The 20,912-nt window shown below is 40.9% G+C and overlaps 2 protein-coding genes across 2 annotated transcripts in view; one reads left to right on the forward strand and one right to left on the reverse strand.

The window, feature by feature from the left end:
* Positions 1 to 929: 929 nt before the first annotated feature.
* On the forward strand, positions 930 to 9,095 carry GNG10 (G protein subunit gamma 10). Its single transcript, XM_045081704.1, has 3 exons — positions 930 to 1,085; positions 6,632 to 6,763; positions 8,133 to 9,095. The coding sequence occupies exons 1-2, from the start codon at positions 1,005 to 1,007 to the stop codon at positions 6,755 to 6,757; spliced, it is 207 nt and encodes a 68-aa protein (XP_044937639.1). The 5' UTR covers positions 930 to 1,004; the 3' UTR covers positions 6,758 to 6,763; positions 8,133 to 9,095.
* A 5,788-nt stretch (positions 9,096 to 14,883) lies between these two features.
* SHOC1 (shortage in chiasmata 1) overlaps positions 14,884 to 20,912 on the reverse strand; it is a 68,175-nt gene continuing 62,146 nt past the window's right edge. Inside the window, exons 25-26 of the mRNA XM_045081705.1 lie at positions 19,522 to 20,485; positions 14,884 to 15,211 (exon numbers count right to left, since the gene is read on the reverse strand). Coding sequence (XP_044937640.1) covers positions 15,111 to 15,211; positions 19,522 to 20,485 — 1,065 coding nt within the window. The 3' untranslated portion in view covers positions 14,884 to 15,110. The remainder of the gene's footprint in view (positions 15,212 to 19,521; positions 20,486 to 20,912) is intronic.

Genomic DNA, 20,912 nt, shown 5'->3' on the forward strand with positions numbered 1-20,912 from the left:
CCTGTGTTGCTTAAAGATCTACTGTTGTACAATGGTGTACAATAACAAAGGCGATATTCACGATACACTAAGTGAAAAAAATTAACACAAAACATACATTTTACATATAGCAATGACGCCAGTTTTGTAAAACAAACTAATGTACACAGTTAAAAAAAAAGAGGTGGCTCAGTCGGTTAAGAGTCTGTCTTCCGCTCAGGTCATGATCTCAGGATCCTGGGATCCAGCCCCCGTCTTGGGGGAGTCTGCTTGAGATTCTCTCCCTCTCCCCCCTCCCCCTGCTCTCTTTCTTTCTCCGATAAAATAAATAAAAACGTTTTTTAAAAATGCAGCACAACAGAAACAACATTATAGTTAAATGGTGAGATGGGACGGGGAAGGGTGGGAGACTGGATTTCATTTTCTCCTACAGGTTCCGCAGAGATGTCCAGGCCTGGGATTTGAGCCCTGCTTACCTTACTGACCTACCGACGCAACTGACGGGACTCCCACGACACGGGAACAAGTGACTCACGGGGCTCCTCTACCAGCCCTCCTCCCTCTCCCCCCATCCCCATTACAGAAAGGCCCGGAAGCCTCCAAGAGCTTCTTTCAACTCCTTTGCCACGTGGGCTCCAGTCACCCCGAGTCCCAGTTCCGATTTCTCAGGAGTGCGTCTCCACCTTCCCGAGCCCTAGAGCCCCCCATCCCGCAGGTCGCGTCCGCTCCTCCAGAAGCGCCACCGCGCTGAGGAGCTGGGTCCGCCGCGCGGCTCCGCGTCCAGGCGCAGGTGCGGCTGCTATCCACGTTTAGGGAGCAGAGAGAGTTAAGTGCCAGGCGACTCGGGAACCCACACGGTCGCTTACCTGCGGCTTCTGTCGCTTTGGAGACGGTCAGCGGGAGAGGCGGGGCAGCGGCGGCGGGGCGGGCGCAGCGGCTTCCCCGCCCCGGGGCGGCGCTCGCGCTCGGGGCCTCGCGGCTCCCGCGGCCCGGTTCCCCCGCCTTCGGAGCCCAGCGCCGCCGCCATGTCTTCCGGGGCCAGTGTGAACGCCCTGCAGCGCCTGGTAGAGCAGCTAAAGCTGGAGGCCGGCGTGGAGAGGATCAAGGTGAGACGGGCGGCGGCGCCCTTTCCTCGCGGCGCGGTGACGGCGCGCTCCCGCCGGGGAGACGTGAGGGGAGAAGCCGGCTGCCCCTTGCCGCGGCTGGGTTGTGGTGGGCGTCTCGTGAGGACGGCAGCCGGGTCCTGGCCAGCTTCCCGGCCTCGGCGGGGAGGCGGCCGTGAGAGGAGGCCGGGCCTGCCGGGCCCGCGGAGACCGGCGAGTCTTCCCGAGCGGGGCCCCGGCCGAGTGCCCTGGGGGAGTTTCCCAGTCAGCGGGGAGGACCCGGCCTCGGGGTGGGGGTGGGGTGGGGGCGGCGGAGCGGGGCGCACGCGCGCCGCCCAGGGATGCGGGCGCCGCGCGGCGGGCCTGGCCGGGCTCTTGCGGGAGGATGCGCTCCGGGCCTGCGGAGTAGACGAGGACCGGCCTTACTGAAGGATTCATGGGACGAGCGCGAGAGCGCGGCCCGAAGACGGGGCTCAGGTTTCTGGCGTGGTGACTGGGCGTCGGGCGCTGCCCTTAGTCCCCGCGGGGAAGAGGGAGAGCGGCTTCGCGGAATGAGCACGTCGGTGCTGGACGTGTGGACTTTGCCGAGATTTCCAGGTTGCGCTGGAGGCTCAGAGGACAAGGCTGAAAGAAGTCCTAGGAATGTATGGGGGTAAAAAAATGTGTGTTAACGAAAAGACCAGAGTGTGGACCCCTGCGCCGGCCGAAAGATGTCTGAGAGGAGAGGAGAACCAACAGAAAGCAAGGAAGGAGGGGCTTTCAGAAATTGGAGGCTTTGGGGACGCCTGGGTGGCTCAGTTGGTTGAGCAGCTGCCTTCGTCTCAGATCATGATCCCAGCGTCCTGGGATCGAGTCCCACATCGGGCTCCTTGCTCGGCAGGGAGCCTGCTTCTCCCTCTGCCTGCCATTCTGTCTGCCTGTGCTCTCTCCCTCTCTCTCTGAGATAAATAAATAAAATCTTTAAAAAAAAAATTGGAGGCTTAGTTATTATGTCTGATGTTTAGTCAGTTGATTGAAAAGCATCTCTTGTATATTGTGTTGAGCGACTAGGGTCGCATTATTTGTAGAATGTATGTTCGTGTGTGTGAATGACCACCGCTCTGGCACTCCGTGTACTTCCACAAGTGCCTTCTCTCTGTAGTTGGCGCTATTCTAGGTACTGAGAATGTGGTGATCATACTGGCAGAGATCATCAATAAACACATGAGTAAAATAACTTCAGACCGTAAGTGAAGATTATAAAACAAGATCAAGAGAGTTATGGCATGCAGAAGAGGTTTTAGTAACAGAGGTACTGGTAGGAGAATCTGGATTGTAAAAGGGTAGGCAGGCCTTTTTAAAAAAGAAATCTGGCATCTGTACCCCAATGTTTATAGCAGCAGTGGCCACCCACGGTCGCCAAACTGGAAAGAACCAAGATGCCCTTCAGCGGACGAATGGATAAGGAAGATGTGGTCCATATCCACTATGGAGTATTATGGCTCCATCAGAAAGGATGAATACCCAACTTTTGTAGCAACATGGACGGGACTGGAAGAGATTATGCTGAGTGAAATAAGTCAAGCAGAGAGAGTCAGTTATATGGTTTCACTTACTTGTGGAGCATAACAAATAGCATGGAGGACATGGGGTGTTAGAGAGGAGAAGGGAGTTGGGGGAAATTGGAAGGGGAGGTGAACCATGAGAGACTATGGACTCTGAAAAACAATCTGAGGGGTTTGAAGTGGCAGGGGGTGGGAGGTCGGGGTACCAGGTGGTGGGTATTGTAGAGGGCACGGATTCATGGAGCACTGGGTGTGGTGCAAAAATAATGAATACTGTTATGCTGAAAATAAAAAATAAATTAAAAAAGAAATCTGGTTTTAAAGAGGAAACAACTTTATTCTTTCTTTCTTTTTTTTTTTTTTTAAAAGATTTTATTTATTTATTTGAGAGAGAGCATGAGAGGGGGAATGTCAGAGGGAGAAGCAGAACTCCCTGCTGAGCAGAGAGCCGGTTGTGGGACTTGATCCGAGGACTCCAGGATCGTAACCTGAGCCGAAGGCAGTCGCTTAACCAACTGAGCCACCCAGGCACCCTTATTTCTTTTAATTTAGGAAATGAAAAGCTTTATTTCGAGGTTGAGGGAAAGGAACAAACTATTTTTAGATTGAGGGGGACCAAATAGAGGAGAATTGGAGGTAGAGAAGACAGGCAGTCTGCCTGTAGGGACATGGATTGAAGGGGCAACTTTTGAGATACGAAGAAAGATCAGGACGTATGTGAAGATAGATGTTTCTAGATGTGTGGACTTAAGGACTTGTATGATGACATTTTTCTTTGTGAAGTAGAAGGCCAAGTTTTCTTCTAGGGCTGAGGGGAGGGAGCTAATGGAGTCACAAGAGTGAGGATGGAGGAGAAGGTTGTTGGGAATGGGAGAGGAGCCCCTACCAGGCACAATCATAGGCACCTTGTGACTCTGAAGCCCGAGTTACTTTGAGATTGGAGACTGATTGCCCTACTTGCGGGGTTTGTTGTTTGTTTGTTTTTCCTCCACTAGCACTTAGTCACCCAGGAATCTGAGTATCCAAGGTGAATGGTAGTTGATCCAAGTAGTGGGTTAGCAGAGGAGGTATAACACAAAGATGGAAGTGGGGGCAAAGGGCAAGGAGCTTGAGGGGCTGGCTAGAAGGAGGCTGAACGCAGACTGGTTAGAGAAGGAACTGATCCAGCCTCCTGGTGATGGGCTTGGCAAAGGGGGAGGAGGCATTCTCCTGAGGTCAGAGAAAGGATGTAGTGAGAAGGAAGCAGCATTCTGGATGGGTAGGAGAGATTGTGATCAGAATGTAGGAAGTTAAAGTGTAAAATTTCGGATGTGGAGCAGTTAGAGGTGTTGGCTGTAACTGTTGGCACTGAGGAGAAGGCTGTCTGAGGAAAGGAGGTCAGGGAACTGAAACTAGGGTTGTTGAAAATGGTCAGGATGATGTTGGCACCTGAGAGGGAAAGGAGAGCTGGGAGCCAGTTGCCTGCCTACCCTGTGGAGTAGCTAGGTGAGGTATTTGCTACATTTAAAAAATAATTTTGTGTGATAAAACAGACCCAGAGAATTCAAGTGAATTGCTCAAAGTCACACAGATAATAACTTTATTTGTGGGGTGTTCTCATATGTAGTATGGTTTCAGGTGTTTGGTGGGCTTCTCTCAGGCAGCACCCTAAGGAGTCACAACATTCCAGGATCTAGTTGGCCTTATTGCAGGACTCAGCAACGAATGGATGCTCTCAGCACATCCACAGATGCCTTCTCATTAGCAGACTTGCTAACTAGTAAATAAACCAGAACACCAGTTTTCTAGCATATAATGGAGGGCATCTCTTGCTAGTAATTGGAATGCTTAATATTCTTCCAAGGGCCCCTTCTCTGTTTTGGAGAAATCTCTGAGAAGTTGCTGGGCGAGCATGGACTCAATCCAAGGAAAGCCATATAATTTGGGTATCCTACCTCCCATGGCAAATAACAGCTTCTAATTGTTTGAGCTTGTATTCCACCCCCACCCCACCCCCAAAGCGTTTTTCCTGTAAAAGTGCTAGAGAAATGCTGGCCACTTTTATTCTTCTCTTATTTTCTCTGCATATCCACTCAGCTTAACTTTTTGTCCATGTTCTTTAGGTAGAGTCCAGTTAGTCCAGTTTCTCCAGGGGTCCTGGAGGTTAGTCTCCCTTCTACCCATCACGTGTGAATTCATCTGTTCCCTCTGATGGAGCAATAGTAAGCATGAGTTTAATTGGTTCTAAATTCCTTGTGAATTAATAGCTGCTATATATAACCATTAATTCCAATAATAATCAACATGAACATGTCAGAACTTCTTTTGAGGGAAAAGGAAGCTTAACCATTAGTTTGATAGTATTATTTTATGTCTTTATATTTATATAATAGAAACTTATTACATTAATGAAACCAAAATTCGTAAGGCATTCTAGGAACTAGTTGGTAACTATAACATAAGGAGTTGATTTTCCAGGTATTTAGAAGCTTGGAAAATTAACACAAACTAGTAGTGATACTTGAACAGCAGTTGGAACCAATTTTTTTATGATAGGAGTGAGATTTTATACAAAACACCTTCTCAGTGCACATAAAATGGAATGGGAGGAAAGCCTCGATGTACAAAACTGCATCAAATGGAGGCTAAGAAGATAGGCAGAAATTATCAGTGCTACCTAATAAACTCCAAAACTTCGTCACTTAAAGCAACATTTATTAATTCGCAGTTTTTAGGTCAACATTTTGAGCTGGGCTCAGCTGTGTAGTTCTGCTGATCTTTGCTGGGCTCTTCCACGCATCTGCAGTCAGTTGGAGGGTTGGTTGGTGGCCGGAGGATGGAGGATGGCCTCACGTGCATGTCTGGAAGTTGGGAGGCAGATGGCAGGAGCTGGCTCCCTAATGATTCTCCCCAGGATCTCCAGCAGGCTAGCCTGGGCTCATTAGATGGTCTTACAGTTCCAACCACAGCAAGAGAGGTAGCTGCAAAGACTCTTCAGACCTACAGCCTAGAACATGTCCGTTATTTCTACCACATTTTCCTGGTCAAACCAGGTCACAAGGCTAACCCAGATTCAAGTGGTGTTAGGGAAAGGCTCTTGTTGGCAAGAGGAGCCGTAAAATACTGTGACTGTTCTTGTAGTCTGCCACAAATGTACTGCTGACTGTGTGTTAACACTGTTCTACGTGTTTTACATGCATTTAGCTCATTTAATTGGCTCATCAACTCACTGACTTACATACTGTTAAAAAATGTATTTCACAGATGAGGAAACAAAAACTGAGAAATTAAGTTAACTTGCTCAAGATCATACAGGTAAGGATGGAGCTGAATTTGAGTCCAGGCATTTTGGTTCCAGAGGCTGCACTTTTACCCAATAAGCTATCCTGCCTCAAAAGCTTGAGGAAAACTTGTCACTTTGTTTTGGGCAGACTGGATAAGGCTTCAGCCGTGTAAGCATTAAAACAGTCTGCTCAGGCACCTGGGTGGCTCAGTGGGTTAAGCCTCTGCCTTTGGCTCAGGTCATGATCTCAGGATCCTGGGATCGAGTCCCACATCGGGCTCTCTACTCAGCGGGGAGCCTGCTTCCCTCTCTCTCTCTGACTGCCTCTCTGCCTGCTTGTGATCTCCCTCTCTCTATCAAATAAATTAATAAATAAAATCTTAACAACAAAACAAAACAAAAAACCAGTCTGCTCACATGGCAAACCTGACTATATTAGCGCATGCTTATAAGTGAAAATTTGTAAAGGAAGTACTAGAATGAGCTATTTCTTTACCAGGTCAGTCTCACAACTAGGATTCTAAATGGATCAAAGATACCAGCTTTATTTTTCTTTTATTGAAGAAGCAACGGAATTAAAAAATACCCTAAATCATGGAAACTGTAACATGAACTTTCAGCAAAAAAAGAGACTTTTGGAGATCACAAGATGTGGGACCTTTATCAGGCTGTAGGATCATTTTTCAGAGTATCAGATGGCTCGGCTGTGAGCAGCACGTCAAGCCGGTGTCCCTTTGTTTCAGGTCTCACAGGCAGCTGCAGAGCTTCAGCAGTACTGCATGCAGAATGCTTGCAAGGATGCCCTGCTGGTAGGTGTTCCAGCTGGAAGCAACCCCTTCCGGGAGCCCAGATCCTGTGCTTTATTCTAAAGACTGGTGAGTAATGACACACTGTGCTGTCTTTGGGCCATGGCATTATCACAGGGCTTCCCAAGGGATCGGGCAACTGAGCTTTGAATATCCACTATTTTGGGGGAAATTAAAACAAGAAACAGTAAAATGCACCTGAGGGGTGACTCTAGTCAGCATGTCTGTGGAATACATCTCATTAAGTGAGTCTCAATTCTCTTGGGCACTAACTCATGAGATGTTAATATCCTTATGTACTTGAGGTCTTTAACTGAGTTGGCTGGTAGTAATTTCATGACCTTAATCCCACCATCTCTGCCCTAACACCATTCCAGTGCTGTGATTTGCTGCTTGGTGTTATCAGTAGGCTTGCTGCTCTCTGGACCAAGGACTCTGCAGAGGAGACTTGTTCCTACCACCAGCTATGATTTCTTTCCTGGAGGCTTTCAGAATATATGGGTTTTGGGTTTTTTGTTTTTTTTAAGATTTATTTATTTATTTATTTGACAGACAGAGATCACAAATAGGCAGAGAGAGAGAGAGAGAGGGAAGCAGGCTCCCCTGAGAAGCTCACTGAGCCACTCAGGTGCCCCCAGAATATGTGTTTAATAGAGGAAGAAGTGTAGTTACTGGAGAAAATCGTGGGTAGAGTTAAAAGAGCTTTGCAGGGGCACCTGGGTGGCTCAGTGGGTTAAAGCCTCTGCCTTCAGCTCCGGTCATGATTCCAGGGTCCTGAGATCGAGCCCTGCATTGGGCTCTCAGCTCAGTGGTGAGCCTGTTTCCCCCTCTCTCTCTGCTTGCCTCTCTGCCTACTTGCAATCTGTCTGTCAAATAAACAAAATCTTAAAAAAAAAAAAAAAAAGAGCTTTACAAATTGATTAGTGAAGTGAAAACACCTGTTTGGTGGCATATTGGGAATTTCACGGGTCCTAACGTGTTGCGTTTCCTTCTTTCACATTTTCACCTCCCCCCTCCCCTTTTTGGGAAGAGGTCAGGGCATAGATTACTGTAGTCTTTTGGGCCCAATATAGTTCAAATTATGTGTTCTGAGGGATTTTCATAAGACTTAAGTAAACATCTTAGGTCCTTTTTCATATATTTGCAAAAGGGAATTACTCATATTAACAGAAAGAAGTAATTATGTTGTCAGGTACTATTATACCTTTTAATGGAAAATGTCTACATTTATGGTATTAAAGTAATAGTCTTGTGCTGGCATAGCATTTTCCTTTTTACAAAGCAGCTTAATGGGTGTTATTCATTCAATAATGTAGCTTAGATATTTTTTATATTGTTACTTTCTACTTTGAGAACACTAAAGTGACCTGAATTGATGACTAGTTAATTATATGTATAAATCTTACTAACGTGAAAACCTACCTCATTCTCTTTTCAGTAAGGAAGAAGCTCACTGAGGAATGCTTTTAAGTGCAAAGTGACGAATAACTAACTGCCTCCAAGTCTCAAGAAAACACTTTTCTCCAGCCAAATGACTCTTATATATTTCAGACCTTTCCTTGGCCTGGTCCTATAGCCAAAATTTTATAGAAATTGATGAGTTTCTACTCAGATAAGGAAACTGGATGAGGGGGAAGACTTTAGATAATAATGGCCAGAGTCTTTTGGTAAAGTGCTTTTATATTTAAGACAAACAAAAATGTTACCACCAAATACACCTCTTTCATAAGCAAATTACTAGTGTTTCTATTCCTGGAATATTGTTTGTTTTATTTACTGGACGTTTACATTTTGGGAAGGCAAACATTTTTGTTTGTTAAAAAATTGAATATTTGTAATTTGTTGTTCCTAAGATTTTTATACCATAACAAAACTTGATCTTTTCTCCTGAATTTACAGTTTCTAAATGAAGACAAGCAAGTATAAAACTGGGGGAAGAGTAGACTTTGTTAATCAAATGCTGTCTTGATTTTTCTAAATGAGAAGATTCTTACATTTGTAACACTAAACATAGGAGCTGTTTCTTAGCAAACTCATTTGGAAAGATTCCTGTTGTGTTTTATATTAGATTGCCCCATCCAGTGTATGAAGCAGATTTGGTCTTTGTTTTCTTAAGTTCCTCTACTTTATAGTTGTAGTTATACTTAAAACAACAAAAAAAAAACTACATCATTTTATGTCTTTAAAAAAATGTGTTCTTTCGAACATTACAAATGAGTAAAAACAAAATCATGTGAAAATACAACCTACATAAATTCTTCATGTCACAAGTGTTTTATTTTGATGATGTGCCTTTGATTTAATTTGGAACACTTTTAAAAGGGTATTATGTGTTTGTAAAAATCTTTGATGAGCTTGGAAATAAAATTTCTGCTTAATTCATCATTTTCTATGATAGCAACATTTTGTGTCAGATTTTCTTTTAAGGTGTCATGAATTTTTGTTTCCTTGTGAAATTGAGTGCTAGAAGTGGGAAGTGAGATTTTTGCTTATAAGTTCTTGTAGAACTTTGTAAAAAAAATATATATATATGTATATAAAATGAGCAGAAACATCTCAATTTCTGGCAACATTGCACTTTGAAATAGTTATGTATAAATCCATAAATAAATGAAAATATCTTTTAGCATAATTTGTGTTACCAAGTAGAGAAAATAGAAGCCATCATATGGAAACTCCCTTAATCTCTGGCCACTAAACTTCCAAATCTAAGTTATCTGCATCTCTTCCTCCGTTCAATCAAAATTCAGGTGTCCCTTTTCTTTTCTTTCTTTTTTTTTTTTCCCTTAGTGGCAGAGATGGGGTTGTTTTGTTTTGTTTTGTTTTGTTTTTTACGGTGTCTCTTTTCTAACCCTGCTATTTGTTCTCTGGATCTGTTTTAATGTTTTGCCTTCTTTGAAATCATACTATCAATTATCCTTTCTCCTTTATCTTCAACTACTTTATTGGATCCTTTCTGTCAACATTAAACGTGCCAATCTCCATCTTAACAACAATAAGCATTTTTAAAAATCTCCATTAAAAAACTCATTTTCATTTATAAAAGGTAAATAAGTCCCAGAGATCTACTCTACAGCATAGTGCCATGGGTAGCATATTGTATTATGTACTGAAAAATTTAGTAAGAGGGTTGATCTTATGTTAGGTGTTACTATAAAAAGTAATAAGAGGGTGGGAGAAGAAACTTTTGGACATCATGGATAAGTTTATGGTGTAGATTGTGATGATGGTTTCAGAGGTGTATACTCACCTCCAAAGTCCTTAAGTTGTATACATTATTATGTACAGACTTTTGTATGTCAAAAAGAAAAAACTCTTTTCTTGATTCCGATTTCTCCTCTGGCAAAAACTTGGTAAGATAATACAAGAAGCTATAGATTTCTCACTTATGAGTATAAATATGTGTCCTAAATATAAGCAAATCAAATTCACTAGTGTATCAAGAGAAGATACAACGTGACAAAATTATTTTGATAAAAGGAAATCTATCCATGTATTTCATTACATTACAGGACCCTGGGATAATAACCGGAGCCGAAGACCCTGGGATGATGCTCAACTGACTGAGCCACCCAGGTGTCCCTTTATTTATTTATTTATTTTTAAGATTTTAATTCTTTGTTTGAGAAAGAAAGCATGAACAGGGGTAGGGAGCAGGGAGCCCAATGGTGGACTTGATCCTAGGACTCAGGATTGTGACGTGAGCTGAAAGCAGACACTTAACTGACTGAGCCAGCTAGGTGCCCCTTTATTTATTTATTTATTTAGATTTTATGTATTTACTTGACACAGAGAGAGCACAAGCAGGGGAACAGCAGGCTCCCTGCTGAGTGGGGAACATGATGCAGGGCTCAATCCCAGGACCCTGGGATCATGACCCTGAGCCGAAGGCAGATGCTTCACCGACAGCTACCCTGGCACCCCTAAAACTAAGATTTTTTTTTTTTTAATTACAAAGAACGGCATGTGGGTGGCTCAGTGGGTTAAACCTCTGCCATTGGCTTAGGTCATGATCTCAGGGTCCTGGGATCAACCCCCAGATCAGGCTCTCTGCTCAGCGGGGAGCCTTCTCCCCATTCCCCTACTCCCCCCCACCTGCTACTCTCTCTACTTGTGATCTCTGTTGCTCTGTCAAATAAATAAATAAATCCTTAAAAATATTTAAAAAAAACACAAAATTACTGTGATATAGGAATAGGCAAATAAATGATTGGATCATAACAGTTCAGAAATGGACTTTTCTCTTTGGTAGGAAAGTATGGTTTACTAATAAATGGTGCTGGCATTACTGGTTATCCACTTGGAAGGAAATAAAATTGGACTTGTAGGGCGCCTGGGTGGCTCGGTGGGTTGAGCCGCTGCCTTCGGCTCGGGTCATGGTCTCAGGGTCCTGGGATCGAGTCCCGCGTCAGGCTCTCTGCTCAGCAGGGAGTCTGCTTCCTCCTCTCTCTGCCTGCCTCTCTGCCTACTTGTGATGTCTCTCTATCAAATAAATAAATAAATAATCTTAAAAAATAAAAAAAAATTAAAATAAATAAAATTGGACTTGTATTATGTAATAAATGCACATCGGTTAAAGAAAGAATACAAATGTATTGGAAGAAAAATTAAGGGAATAGTTGTATAACTGAAGTAAAAAATTTATAAGGGTCTTCCTAAGCAAGGCAGGAAACCAGGAAATCAAAAAGAAAAGATGTGGATACCTTCCTAAAATTTAATTTAAATAAATAATTTAAATAAGTATTAAGTTAAAATCTGTTGTATGATAAAATCATAAACTGAATATAAAGGCAAAAGACAAAAATGTGTACTTTTTAAGTCCTCATTTGGGATTGCTCTTGGCATTCCCCACCACCTCTAACCCAGATTGCTCTGTTTATTAAAATTATTTGATCTCTTGTTTGAGGATCAGCTTACTATGTGGGGGAGAAAGACCAACCTATTTACTGTGAGAGGCAAGGGGTGGGATGCCCTGGTGTTGATTCCCATCTGGGCCCTGTATCTCAGTGGCAAAGGAAGGAGTATCTATGTCCATCCACAGTTGGAGGGGGCGGCTGATGTTCTCATGAGGCCTCAGACTTAGGGCTGGACCTAGGACCTCGGAGTAAGATCTCCCAAAACCTCTCTAAAGTGAGCAGCCCTATCACTAGCAATGGATCTAAGGGCAAGTAACTTTTTGGACCATGAAAAACCTCACAGGGAAATACTCTCAGAGGAAAAAAAAAAAATCAAAGTTCCATGCCAAGAGCCAGCCTGAGAAGATGGGGCTATTCCAAACAATTCTTTCTGATGGGTTGTTTGGAAGATGATATTGGGAGGTCAGACTGACACTTTGGGTCCCGCAGCAAGGGCCCAACCAGACCCTTCCGGCTTCTATGGATCAGCCCAACCTGTCATGTGACAATGGCTCACTTTAGCAGAGCTCACTCTAGGAGTCACCAGACTCCTAATACAAGACTTGCTTCCCAATACCTCTGACAGAGGCTGTTCTGTTGTGCCCAAATTCCGAGACCCCCCAAAGACGACCACCAGAGTCCAGAGTCAAAGCCAAACAGCAAGGGTTGTTTATTACGAGTTCGAACCGGGACCTCCGCGCACTCCTTACCAGTGATGCTAAGAGGTCCTGAGCTCAGGATCACAGCACTTTTTATACACTATTTGGGGAGGCAGGGAGTTAGCATACAACATAGTATCTCATAACAAATCACTACATACCGCGGGAAAATCAAACAGCAACTCTATAATATGACTGGTGTGCTACAGAGCGGGAAAAAGCTGAGAATAGATTATTGGTTAGATCAAAGGGCTGTCATTCTTTAAACTGCTTAGTTGGTGCTGCTAGGGTACGTGCCCCCTCAGGATTGGCGGGGTCTCCCAGTCAAGCAGCGGGGAGCCAGATGGTTATTATCTCCCGTACCCAAAGCTGGGTGGGGGGTCCGGGGGCAGTCACTTTGTCACGTCCAATTCCGGGTGGGGGTTTCTCTGGCGCCAGATGGCTGTTATCTCTTGGCCCAGAGCCGGGTGGGGGTCCAGGAGTGGCCACTCTGCTAGGTTCGATTCTGGTCGGGGGTTGTGTGGTTACAGAGTGCCTATAGAAAGTTTGCTGGTAATTTTCCATCTCCTCATGGGTTAGCATGGAAGGTACAGAAGCAGAAATAGCGGTTATGGTTATAATTTAGGCATCTCAGTTCCATGCCCAGGCAGAATCTGTCCTTAAACAGCAAGCGCCATTGAGAAATGCCCACAGGAGGACTCAAATACTTAGACTCCATTTGGTGAGGAAGCAAGACATGAGTGTTGATTGCCTAGCCTCAAGGCTTGCTGCAGTTGGTGGCCTATGAAGAAACTCCTCTCCTCGGAAGCCAATTAAAGGCAGTATAAAGGTGATCTGCAAGCTGAGAAGCCTTAGCCTTACATTAGTTTAGAAGCTATCCTGCCAAAACTTTAAGTAGAATAGCAAATCCAATTAGATTTCCAGAAACAGTTTCTCTTTAAAGTCTTTACCCCCTACATACCTAAGCAAAACCAAACACCCTATAAAGAAAAGTGTAATAGCAAGAGGAGAGTAGGAGGAAAGTAAGAGGTGATGTTAAGCCCGTTTCAAGCCCGTTTCAAAAAGGAGGACATGATTAACAGTAGCAAACGCTGAAGAGAGGTCAACTAGGGTGATGTCTGCATGTCTCTTGGATCTGAGAAGGTAGAGGTCAATTTTGGTAGTAATAAGGTGATAATTTCAGAAGCTAGGAAAGAGAGTATGCTTGTGGTCTTCAAACATTTTTGCTGGTGTACCACCTATAATAATGTCAAAAACCCATTACCTCCATTTTAGAGATGACATATAAAAGTTTTGTTAATAACCGAATAGTTGCAAAGAATATAACTTTATTAGAAATCCTGATATTTGAAAATAAAATTAATACATCTTTAAAAAATATTCTCAATGGAATATAAATACCAGAGTAATAAGAAACCTATAATCATCCATTAAAAAATATACAAACTACCCTCCAAAAATGTACCAACAGCATAGGAAAGTGTTCTTTCTCCAATATGCTGACACTGAATATTAAAATTTTCAAAGATTTTGCCAATCTGATAGGTGATCTGTTTTCTTTTGCATTTGCCTGATGAGTAATAAAGCTACATACAATTTAAAATGTTTATTGGCTACTTTTGTTTCTTCAGTGTAATATCTATCCATATATTTTTTTCTATCTACCCATATATTTTGCACACTGTTCTATTAAGTTGTCTTTTTTCCTACCAATTGTAGGATTCTTTGTATATTAGGAATGTATATCTTTTTTATTATGTAGGTTGCAAATATTTTCTTAGTGATTTGTTTTAAATTTTTATTTATGAAGGCAACATTTTATTATTATTATTTTTAAGTATTTAAGTAATCTCTACAACCAGTGTGAGGCCCAACTAATGACGCTGGAATCAGGAATTGCCTAGTCCTCTGACTGAGTGAGGCAGGCATCCCTGAAGGCAACACTTTAAGTGGGAAGTTCTCTGATGCCTGGGTGGCTCAGTAAATTAAGGGTCTGTCTTTGGCTCAGGTCAGGATCTCAAGGTCCTGGGATTAAGTCCCACACTGGGCTCTCTGCTCAGTGGGGGGTTGGCTTCTCCCGCTCCTTCTCCCTTTGTGCACTCTCCCTCTTCTTCTCCTCTCTCAAATAAATAAATAAAATGTTAAAAAAAAAAAAAGTGGGAAGTTCTCTAACTTCAACTTTGCCTAGATTTTAACTTTCTTGGTAATGTAGGGTTTACTCTGGTGATCTTCACTTCTTGACTTAAAAGGTCAGCCTGAAATGGAGGCTCATTTTAAAAAGCTTGCTGGAGGGGTGCCTAGGTGGCTCAGTGGGTTAAGCCTCTGCCTTCGGCTTAGGTCATGATCTCAGGGTCCTGGGATCGAGCCATGGGGCTCTCTGCTCAGCGGGGAAACTGCTTCCCCTCTCTGCCTGCCTCTCTGCCTACTTGTGATCTCTCTCTGTCAAATAAATAAATAAAATCTTAAAAAAAAAAAAAAGGGCTTGCTGGAGGAAAGGTGGGAAGCAGTGAGCCATTCGGAAGACAACTAAATTACCCTTTTATATATAGATACAATACTGTATATACTGCTGTTGCTCTAGATGTATATATTGTACCTACTGCTCTAAAAAAAAAAGAAGGCTTGCAGTGTTCAGGTGAATCTAGAAGATAATTGGATCTTACAATAATTATGCCAATCAGAATATTTAACATACAAAGATGCAAACAATAGGGCAGAATATATATTTTGAAATTTTAATATGGAAGAACCAAGAACATGTAACAAATGTATTTTATTTAATGAGTGAGCAAATCTAAATCATTTTGTTACTAGATTTTCATCAAAAACAAAGGAATGTGGCACAGAATATTATCCTTTCCTTCAAAAAAACCTCAGACGAGTTTGTCCATCAGCTCTACCAGGGACTTTTTCATACACCAGACGCCGTTTTTTGAATTGTGGTAGTTGTGAGCACATGAAATCTGTTAAAAGGAGAAAAAGGAAAACCATTTTATTTCTGACAGTAATAAAGTATAGCTATTTTTCTCGCTATTCTGATGCATCCTATCTCTTCATCTATCTACAAAGTGTTAAAATTTCCAAACTGAGCTAAAATGACTATAAAAAATTACATTTTTATCAGAAATGCATCTGTAGGGGTGCCTGAGTGGCTCAGTGGATTAAGCCTCTGCCTTGGCTCAGGTCATGATCTCAGGGTCCTCGGATCAAGCCTCACACCCAGCTCTCTGTTCAACGGGGGGCCTGCTTCCTCCTCTCTGTCTGCCTCTCTGCCTACTTGTGATCTCTGTCAAATAAATAAATAAAATCTTAAAAAAAAATGCACCTGTATCTAATAGCCCAATACTAATTAGTATCATGTACACATATTTGTATGCTCATACTTTGCACAAATAATTCAATCTCCCTGGATTTAAGACCCTTTCATTTTAGTTTTCCCTCATTAATTGCCTCCTATCTGTAATGTTGTAGAATTTATCCTGAGCTCTGATATATGATAGGTGGTGATCATGTATGGACTCACCTTCTATGACTGTATTATATATGACACTTTAGCCTGAAATATCCCAGATTTGGATTCTTATAGAGGTTAATTAATTAAATCAGTTAAAAAGGAGGCTAAAATATTTAAAACTATTTTAGTAATTATCCTGGGAATGTAATCTCATAATTAGAAGAGTTGGATGTCATTATAAGCAAATTTAAAAAGCAGTATAATAGGTAATTTTTATCATAGAGATCACAAATATACATCTATAAGACAGATGGAAAATTACCTTGAGATTATGTCAATGGCTTTGGATAAATTGTCTGGGCCTGAATTAATATGAATTCTAAAAGTTTATATCTTAGGGCACCTGGGTGGCTCAGTGGGTTGAGCCTCTGCTTTTGGCTCAGGTCACGATCTCAGGGTTCCGGGATCGAGTCCCGCATCGGGCTCTCTGCTCAGCAGGGAGCCTGCTTCCCTCTCTCTCTCTGCCTGCCTCTCTGCCTACTTGTGATTGATCTCTCTCTCTGTGTCAAATAAATAAATAAAATCTTTAAAAAAAAAGTTTATATCTTAAACAGTGAAGGCTTTATACCTTATAAACAGTGTTTATACCTTAAACAGTGAAGGTAATGATGTGCTATGGGAAACCACAGTAAAAAAGTCAAAAGTTTCCATAGCGAGAATGATACTAGTATCAAAGATTCATGTAAACTGTTTGAATAAAATTATTTTATGGAAGAAGTTTGAAAGTGGAAAAAAGCAATATTTCTAAACAAAATTATTTATCTAATATATTTAAAAATATATTTATAATTAAGTTAGTGAATTAAAATATAAGTAGACATTTGACTATTCCATCCATATCCCCAAAAGCTTAAATATAAAAGTTATTAGAAATAATTTTTGAGATCTTCTCATCGAGAAAATGGGAAGATTTTCCTATACATTGGGATGACCTAAGTTCAAGAACATATAGTAATTCACATGCTTGATTTGGTTCAAGATGGGAAAAAAATGGAATTTTTAATTCAGTTCATTTATGAAGCTGGAATAAACTTCATGTCAAAAATGTGACAGTACAATTAAAGAGCACAATAGGTTAATTGCATTATGAATATAGATATGAAAGTCAAAAATAAGTATTAGTAACCATATTCAACAACAAATTGAAAGAATCACTCTTCCAAAGCCAATTAAGTTTATTATAGAATAATAAGAACGATTTAATATTAGTAGACCTATTCTAATCCTTGACTTTAATGGATGAAAGGAAAAAACATATTTGATTTTCCCCAATAGGCAAAAAATATTTGGATAAAAATATTTGGATAAATATCCAAAAAATATTTGGATAAAATTTGGAATCTATTCCTCACGGAGGTTCTTATAAAACTGGGATAGAATAGTTCCCATTAAGATCAGGAGCAAAACAGGAGTTCCTGGGTGGCTCAGTGGGTTAAAGCCTCTGTTTTTGGCTCAGGTCATGATCCCAGGGTCCTGGGATCGAGCCCTGCATTGGGCTCTCTGCTCAGCAGGGAGCCTGCTTTCTTTCCTCTCTCTCTGCCTGCCTCTCTGCCCACTTGTGATCTCTGTCTGTCAAATAAATTAAAAAAAAAAAAAAAGGAGAAGATCAGGAACAAAACAAATTATGATTATTAAATAGGATCAAATCCAAGTTTTGTGAGTCCTGGCATTTATACAGTTGATCCTTGAACAATGAGGGTGTTAGGGATGCTGTCTCTCCCTACTCAAAAATCTAAATAAAGCTTTCTTTTAAAGTAATCTCTGCATCCAACATGGGGCTCAAACTCATGATCCTGAGATCAAGAGTCACATGCTCCACCGACTGAGCCAGCAAGGCACCCCAAAATTCTATAAATAACTTTTGACTTCTCTAATACTTGAACTACTAAGAGCCTACTGTGAACTGGAAGCCTTACTGATAACACAGACAATTAACACATATTTTGTATGTTACATGTATTATATACTGTATGCTTACAAGGAAATAAGCTAGAGAAAAGAAATGTTATAAAGAAATCTTAAGGAAAATATATTTATAGTACCGTATTGTATTTGTCAAAAACTCCATGTGTAAGTGGACCCACGCAGTTCAAACCTGTGTTTTTCAGGGGTCAACTGTACAGGTTGGGAGGTCCTCTTTATTTTATTTTATTCTTTACTTATTTTTTATTTATTAATATTATTTAATCCCAGTATAGTTAACATAATACAGTGTTATATTAGTTTCAGGTGTACAATATAGTGATTTATCCAAACCCATATATTACTCCGTGCTCGTCATGGCAAGTGAACTCTTTAATCCCCGTCCCCTATTTCACCCATCCACCCACCTCCTCTCTGGTGACATCAGTTTGTACTCTATAGTTAAGGGTACGGTTCTTGGTTTGTCTTTTTTTTTTCTTGTCCCTTTGTTTTGTTTCTTAAATTCCACATATGGGTGAGATCATATGGTACTTGGGGAGGTCCTCTTTTAACAAAACAAAGAATACCAGATTTTCTGGGAGTCTCTCAAGTCTCACAAAAGGGCCTCTGCAAAAAAGGAGCTTTGAAGTTTAAGCTTCTCCCCTTTTTATTTATTTTTTTCCTATCGTGGTAAGGCTACATTTATATGGCCATTAGAACTTATATATTTTGTTCTAGATGTTCAAGCCAATGTAATAAAAGACATCGAAAATAAAGGTACAAGAGGTATCTTTACCAGGAAAGAGAAAACTGTCCTTTTAAAAACTGACATGATTAGGGGCGCCTGGGTGGCTCAGTGGGTTAAAGCCTCTGCCTTCTGCTCAGGTCATGATCCCTGGGATCAAGCCCTTCATCGGGCTCTCTGCTCAGCAGGAATACTGCTTCCCTTCCTCTCTCTCTGCCTGTCTCTCTGCCTACTTGTAATCTCTGTCAAAAAAAAAAAAAATTGATATGATTAAATGTTCAGAAGCAGCAAATGTAAAGTAGAGCTAATAGTAGTATTTATCTGATATCTATTTAATAGTATTCTTAGAATTCAGTAATCTGTATAAAGGGCCTAGAAGGGCACCTGGCCTATAATAAGCTCTTTTTTTTTTTTTAAAGATTTTATTTATTTATTTGACAGACAGAGATCACAAGTAGGCAAAAGAGGCAGGCAGGGAGAGAAGGAAGCAGGCTCTCTGCGGAGCCGAGAGCCCGATGTGGGGCTCGATCCCAGGACCCTGGGATCATGACCTGAGCCGAAGGCAGAGGCTTTAACCCACTGAGCCACCCAGGCGCCCCTATAATAAGCTCTTAATAAAAGTTATCCCATTAAATATTCCTGCCCAACAAAGAAGTTAATTTTCTATTCATTGATTTCTGTTTAATCTTTGCTCATTTTATAGTCTTCAGCTTTACTTAGACTTGTTCTAAGGTTTTATTTTTCACTTCTTAAATTGAATGCTTACTTCATCTAAAGCTATAAGAATTTGACATATTTTGTTTGCATTTATTTTCTTAGATGTCTATAATTAGAATTTTGATTTTCTTTTTGACTCCAAAGTTTTTGAAGATTCTTTAAGTATATTATTTAAAGCAAACTTTTTTTTTTTTAAGTTTAGAGATGGTTCTATCTTTTAATATTACATCTGTAAGGGGTACCTGGCTGGCTTATGTTGGGATGGCATGTGACTCTTGATCTTGGGATCGTGAGTTTGGGTCCCTCACTGGGTGTAGATATTGGAAAAAGAATAAATAAACTTTAAAAAAAAATGACATCTCTGAGTAGTTTTATTAACATTAGGTAGTGTTTACCTGGTAATGATTTCTTGTCTCCTGAGTTAGATGAGGAGTCCGAGTGCCTCTTCTGTCCTAAACATTTCCCAGCTCTTTGGTGGAAATAAAGACTGCTGAATTCTTTTTGATTTACATTAGGATCAGAAGCACAAAATAAATCCAAACTGGGGGCAGATGGTAATTCTTTCCAGGATGTCCTTTTAGTCCCAGCATTTGACCTTTCACATATGAAGTCTTCTAACTCATCAGATAAACATTTTTGCTGATTAGTGAATAAATTATTTTCCTGAGAGTACCATTTGTCACATGCAGTCTGCTTTGCACCATATTTTAAGTTGAATGAGTGATTCTGTTGTTCCCATACATCTTTCTTAAGGTTCCAGTGAAGAGGAGATTGGGAGCCTTCTAGTGAAAAGCTAGGGGCAGGCACTTCTTTATTTATATGTCTTTTTGCATCATGTGTTCCCTTTTTCTGGTAATTTATAAAATTAGGGGCAACTCTCTTCTGAGTGTCAATTGGTGATACTATGTTTTCATAGTTTATTTGTGTTAGATCCAAACAAAAGACATCTGACTCTGAATCATTTTGGTTTTGAAAGGAGTCATCAGCTACATTCTTTGATTCTGTATTAATCAGGAAAGGATTATGCACTATGTTAGGGTTAAAATTGGAGTCTTTCCAGTAGCTGGCCTGATTGTAAGAAGTCACAGGTGGTAAAACGCATGGCATTTCTCTTAGTTCCATAAGGGAAGAGTTACAGTTTGAAGAGCTGTTTGTGTCTCCATGCACTGCTTCTCCTATATCTGAAAAGTGGTAATTTTCATTATGTCCTTGAAAGACAGAGTTTGAAGAGCCAGAAGCTAAACTCTGGGAGGTGAAGGTACTAGTCTGATTTCCATTTTCCTGAGGTGATGGACTTTGAGGTGAGTTTGTTATGGAAGAAGAACTAATCTTGAATAAGGAAGTGATGCTACAAAAATGCTAAAAAATTTTTAAAATTAATTAATATAATACAAATACAACATAAACATCAGTTCAAGTAATATAAAAAAATACAACATAAACATTAGTCAAGTAAATATAAATAGCAATGCTTATCTATATGTAAAGAAAGCAAAATATAAATAAGTAGGGTATTATAATGATCCATGTCATAAGAACATAATTAGGCTCCATTAAAAGAAAAACTTATTGTAATTAGAAAATCCATTTTCTAATCCAATTTCTAACCCATTTTCTAATCATAATTTAATAGAGTTTTGAGTTATACAAGTTATATAAGAATACCATCTGCTTGATAAAAATTTAAAATTTTTACCAATAAGGCTAAAGTTTTCTTTACTACTATAATGAAGGGCATCAGGATTGTAAGCACATATGAATAGAGTGTGTGATCACATACTTGTAG

This window comes from Mustela putorius, unplaced genomic scaffold (genome assembly GCF_011764305.1).
Source record: "Mustela putorius furo isolate JIRA1106 unplaced genomic scaffold, ASM1176430v1.1 tig00000580_pilon_pilon_pilon, whole genome shotgun sequence".
In the NCBI taxonomy this organism is placed as follows: domain Eukaryota; kingdom Metazoa; phylum Chordata; class Mammalia; order Carnivora; family Mustelidae; genus Mustela; species Mustela putorius.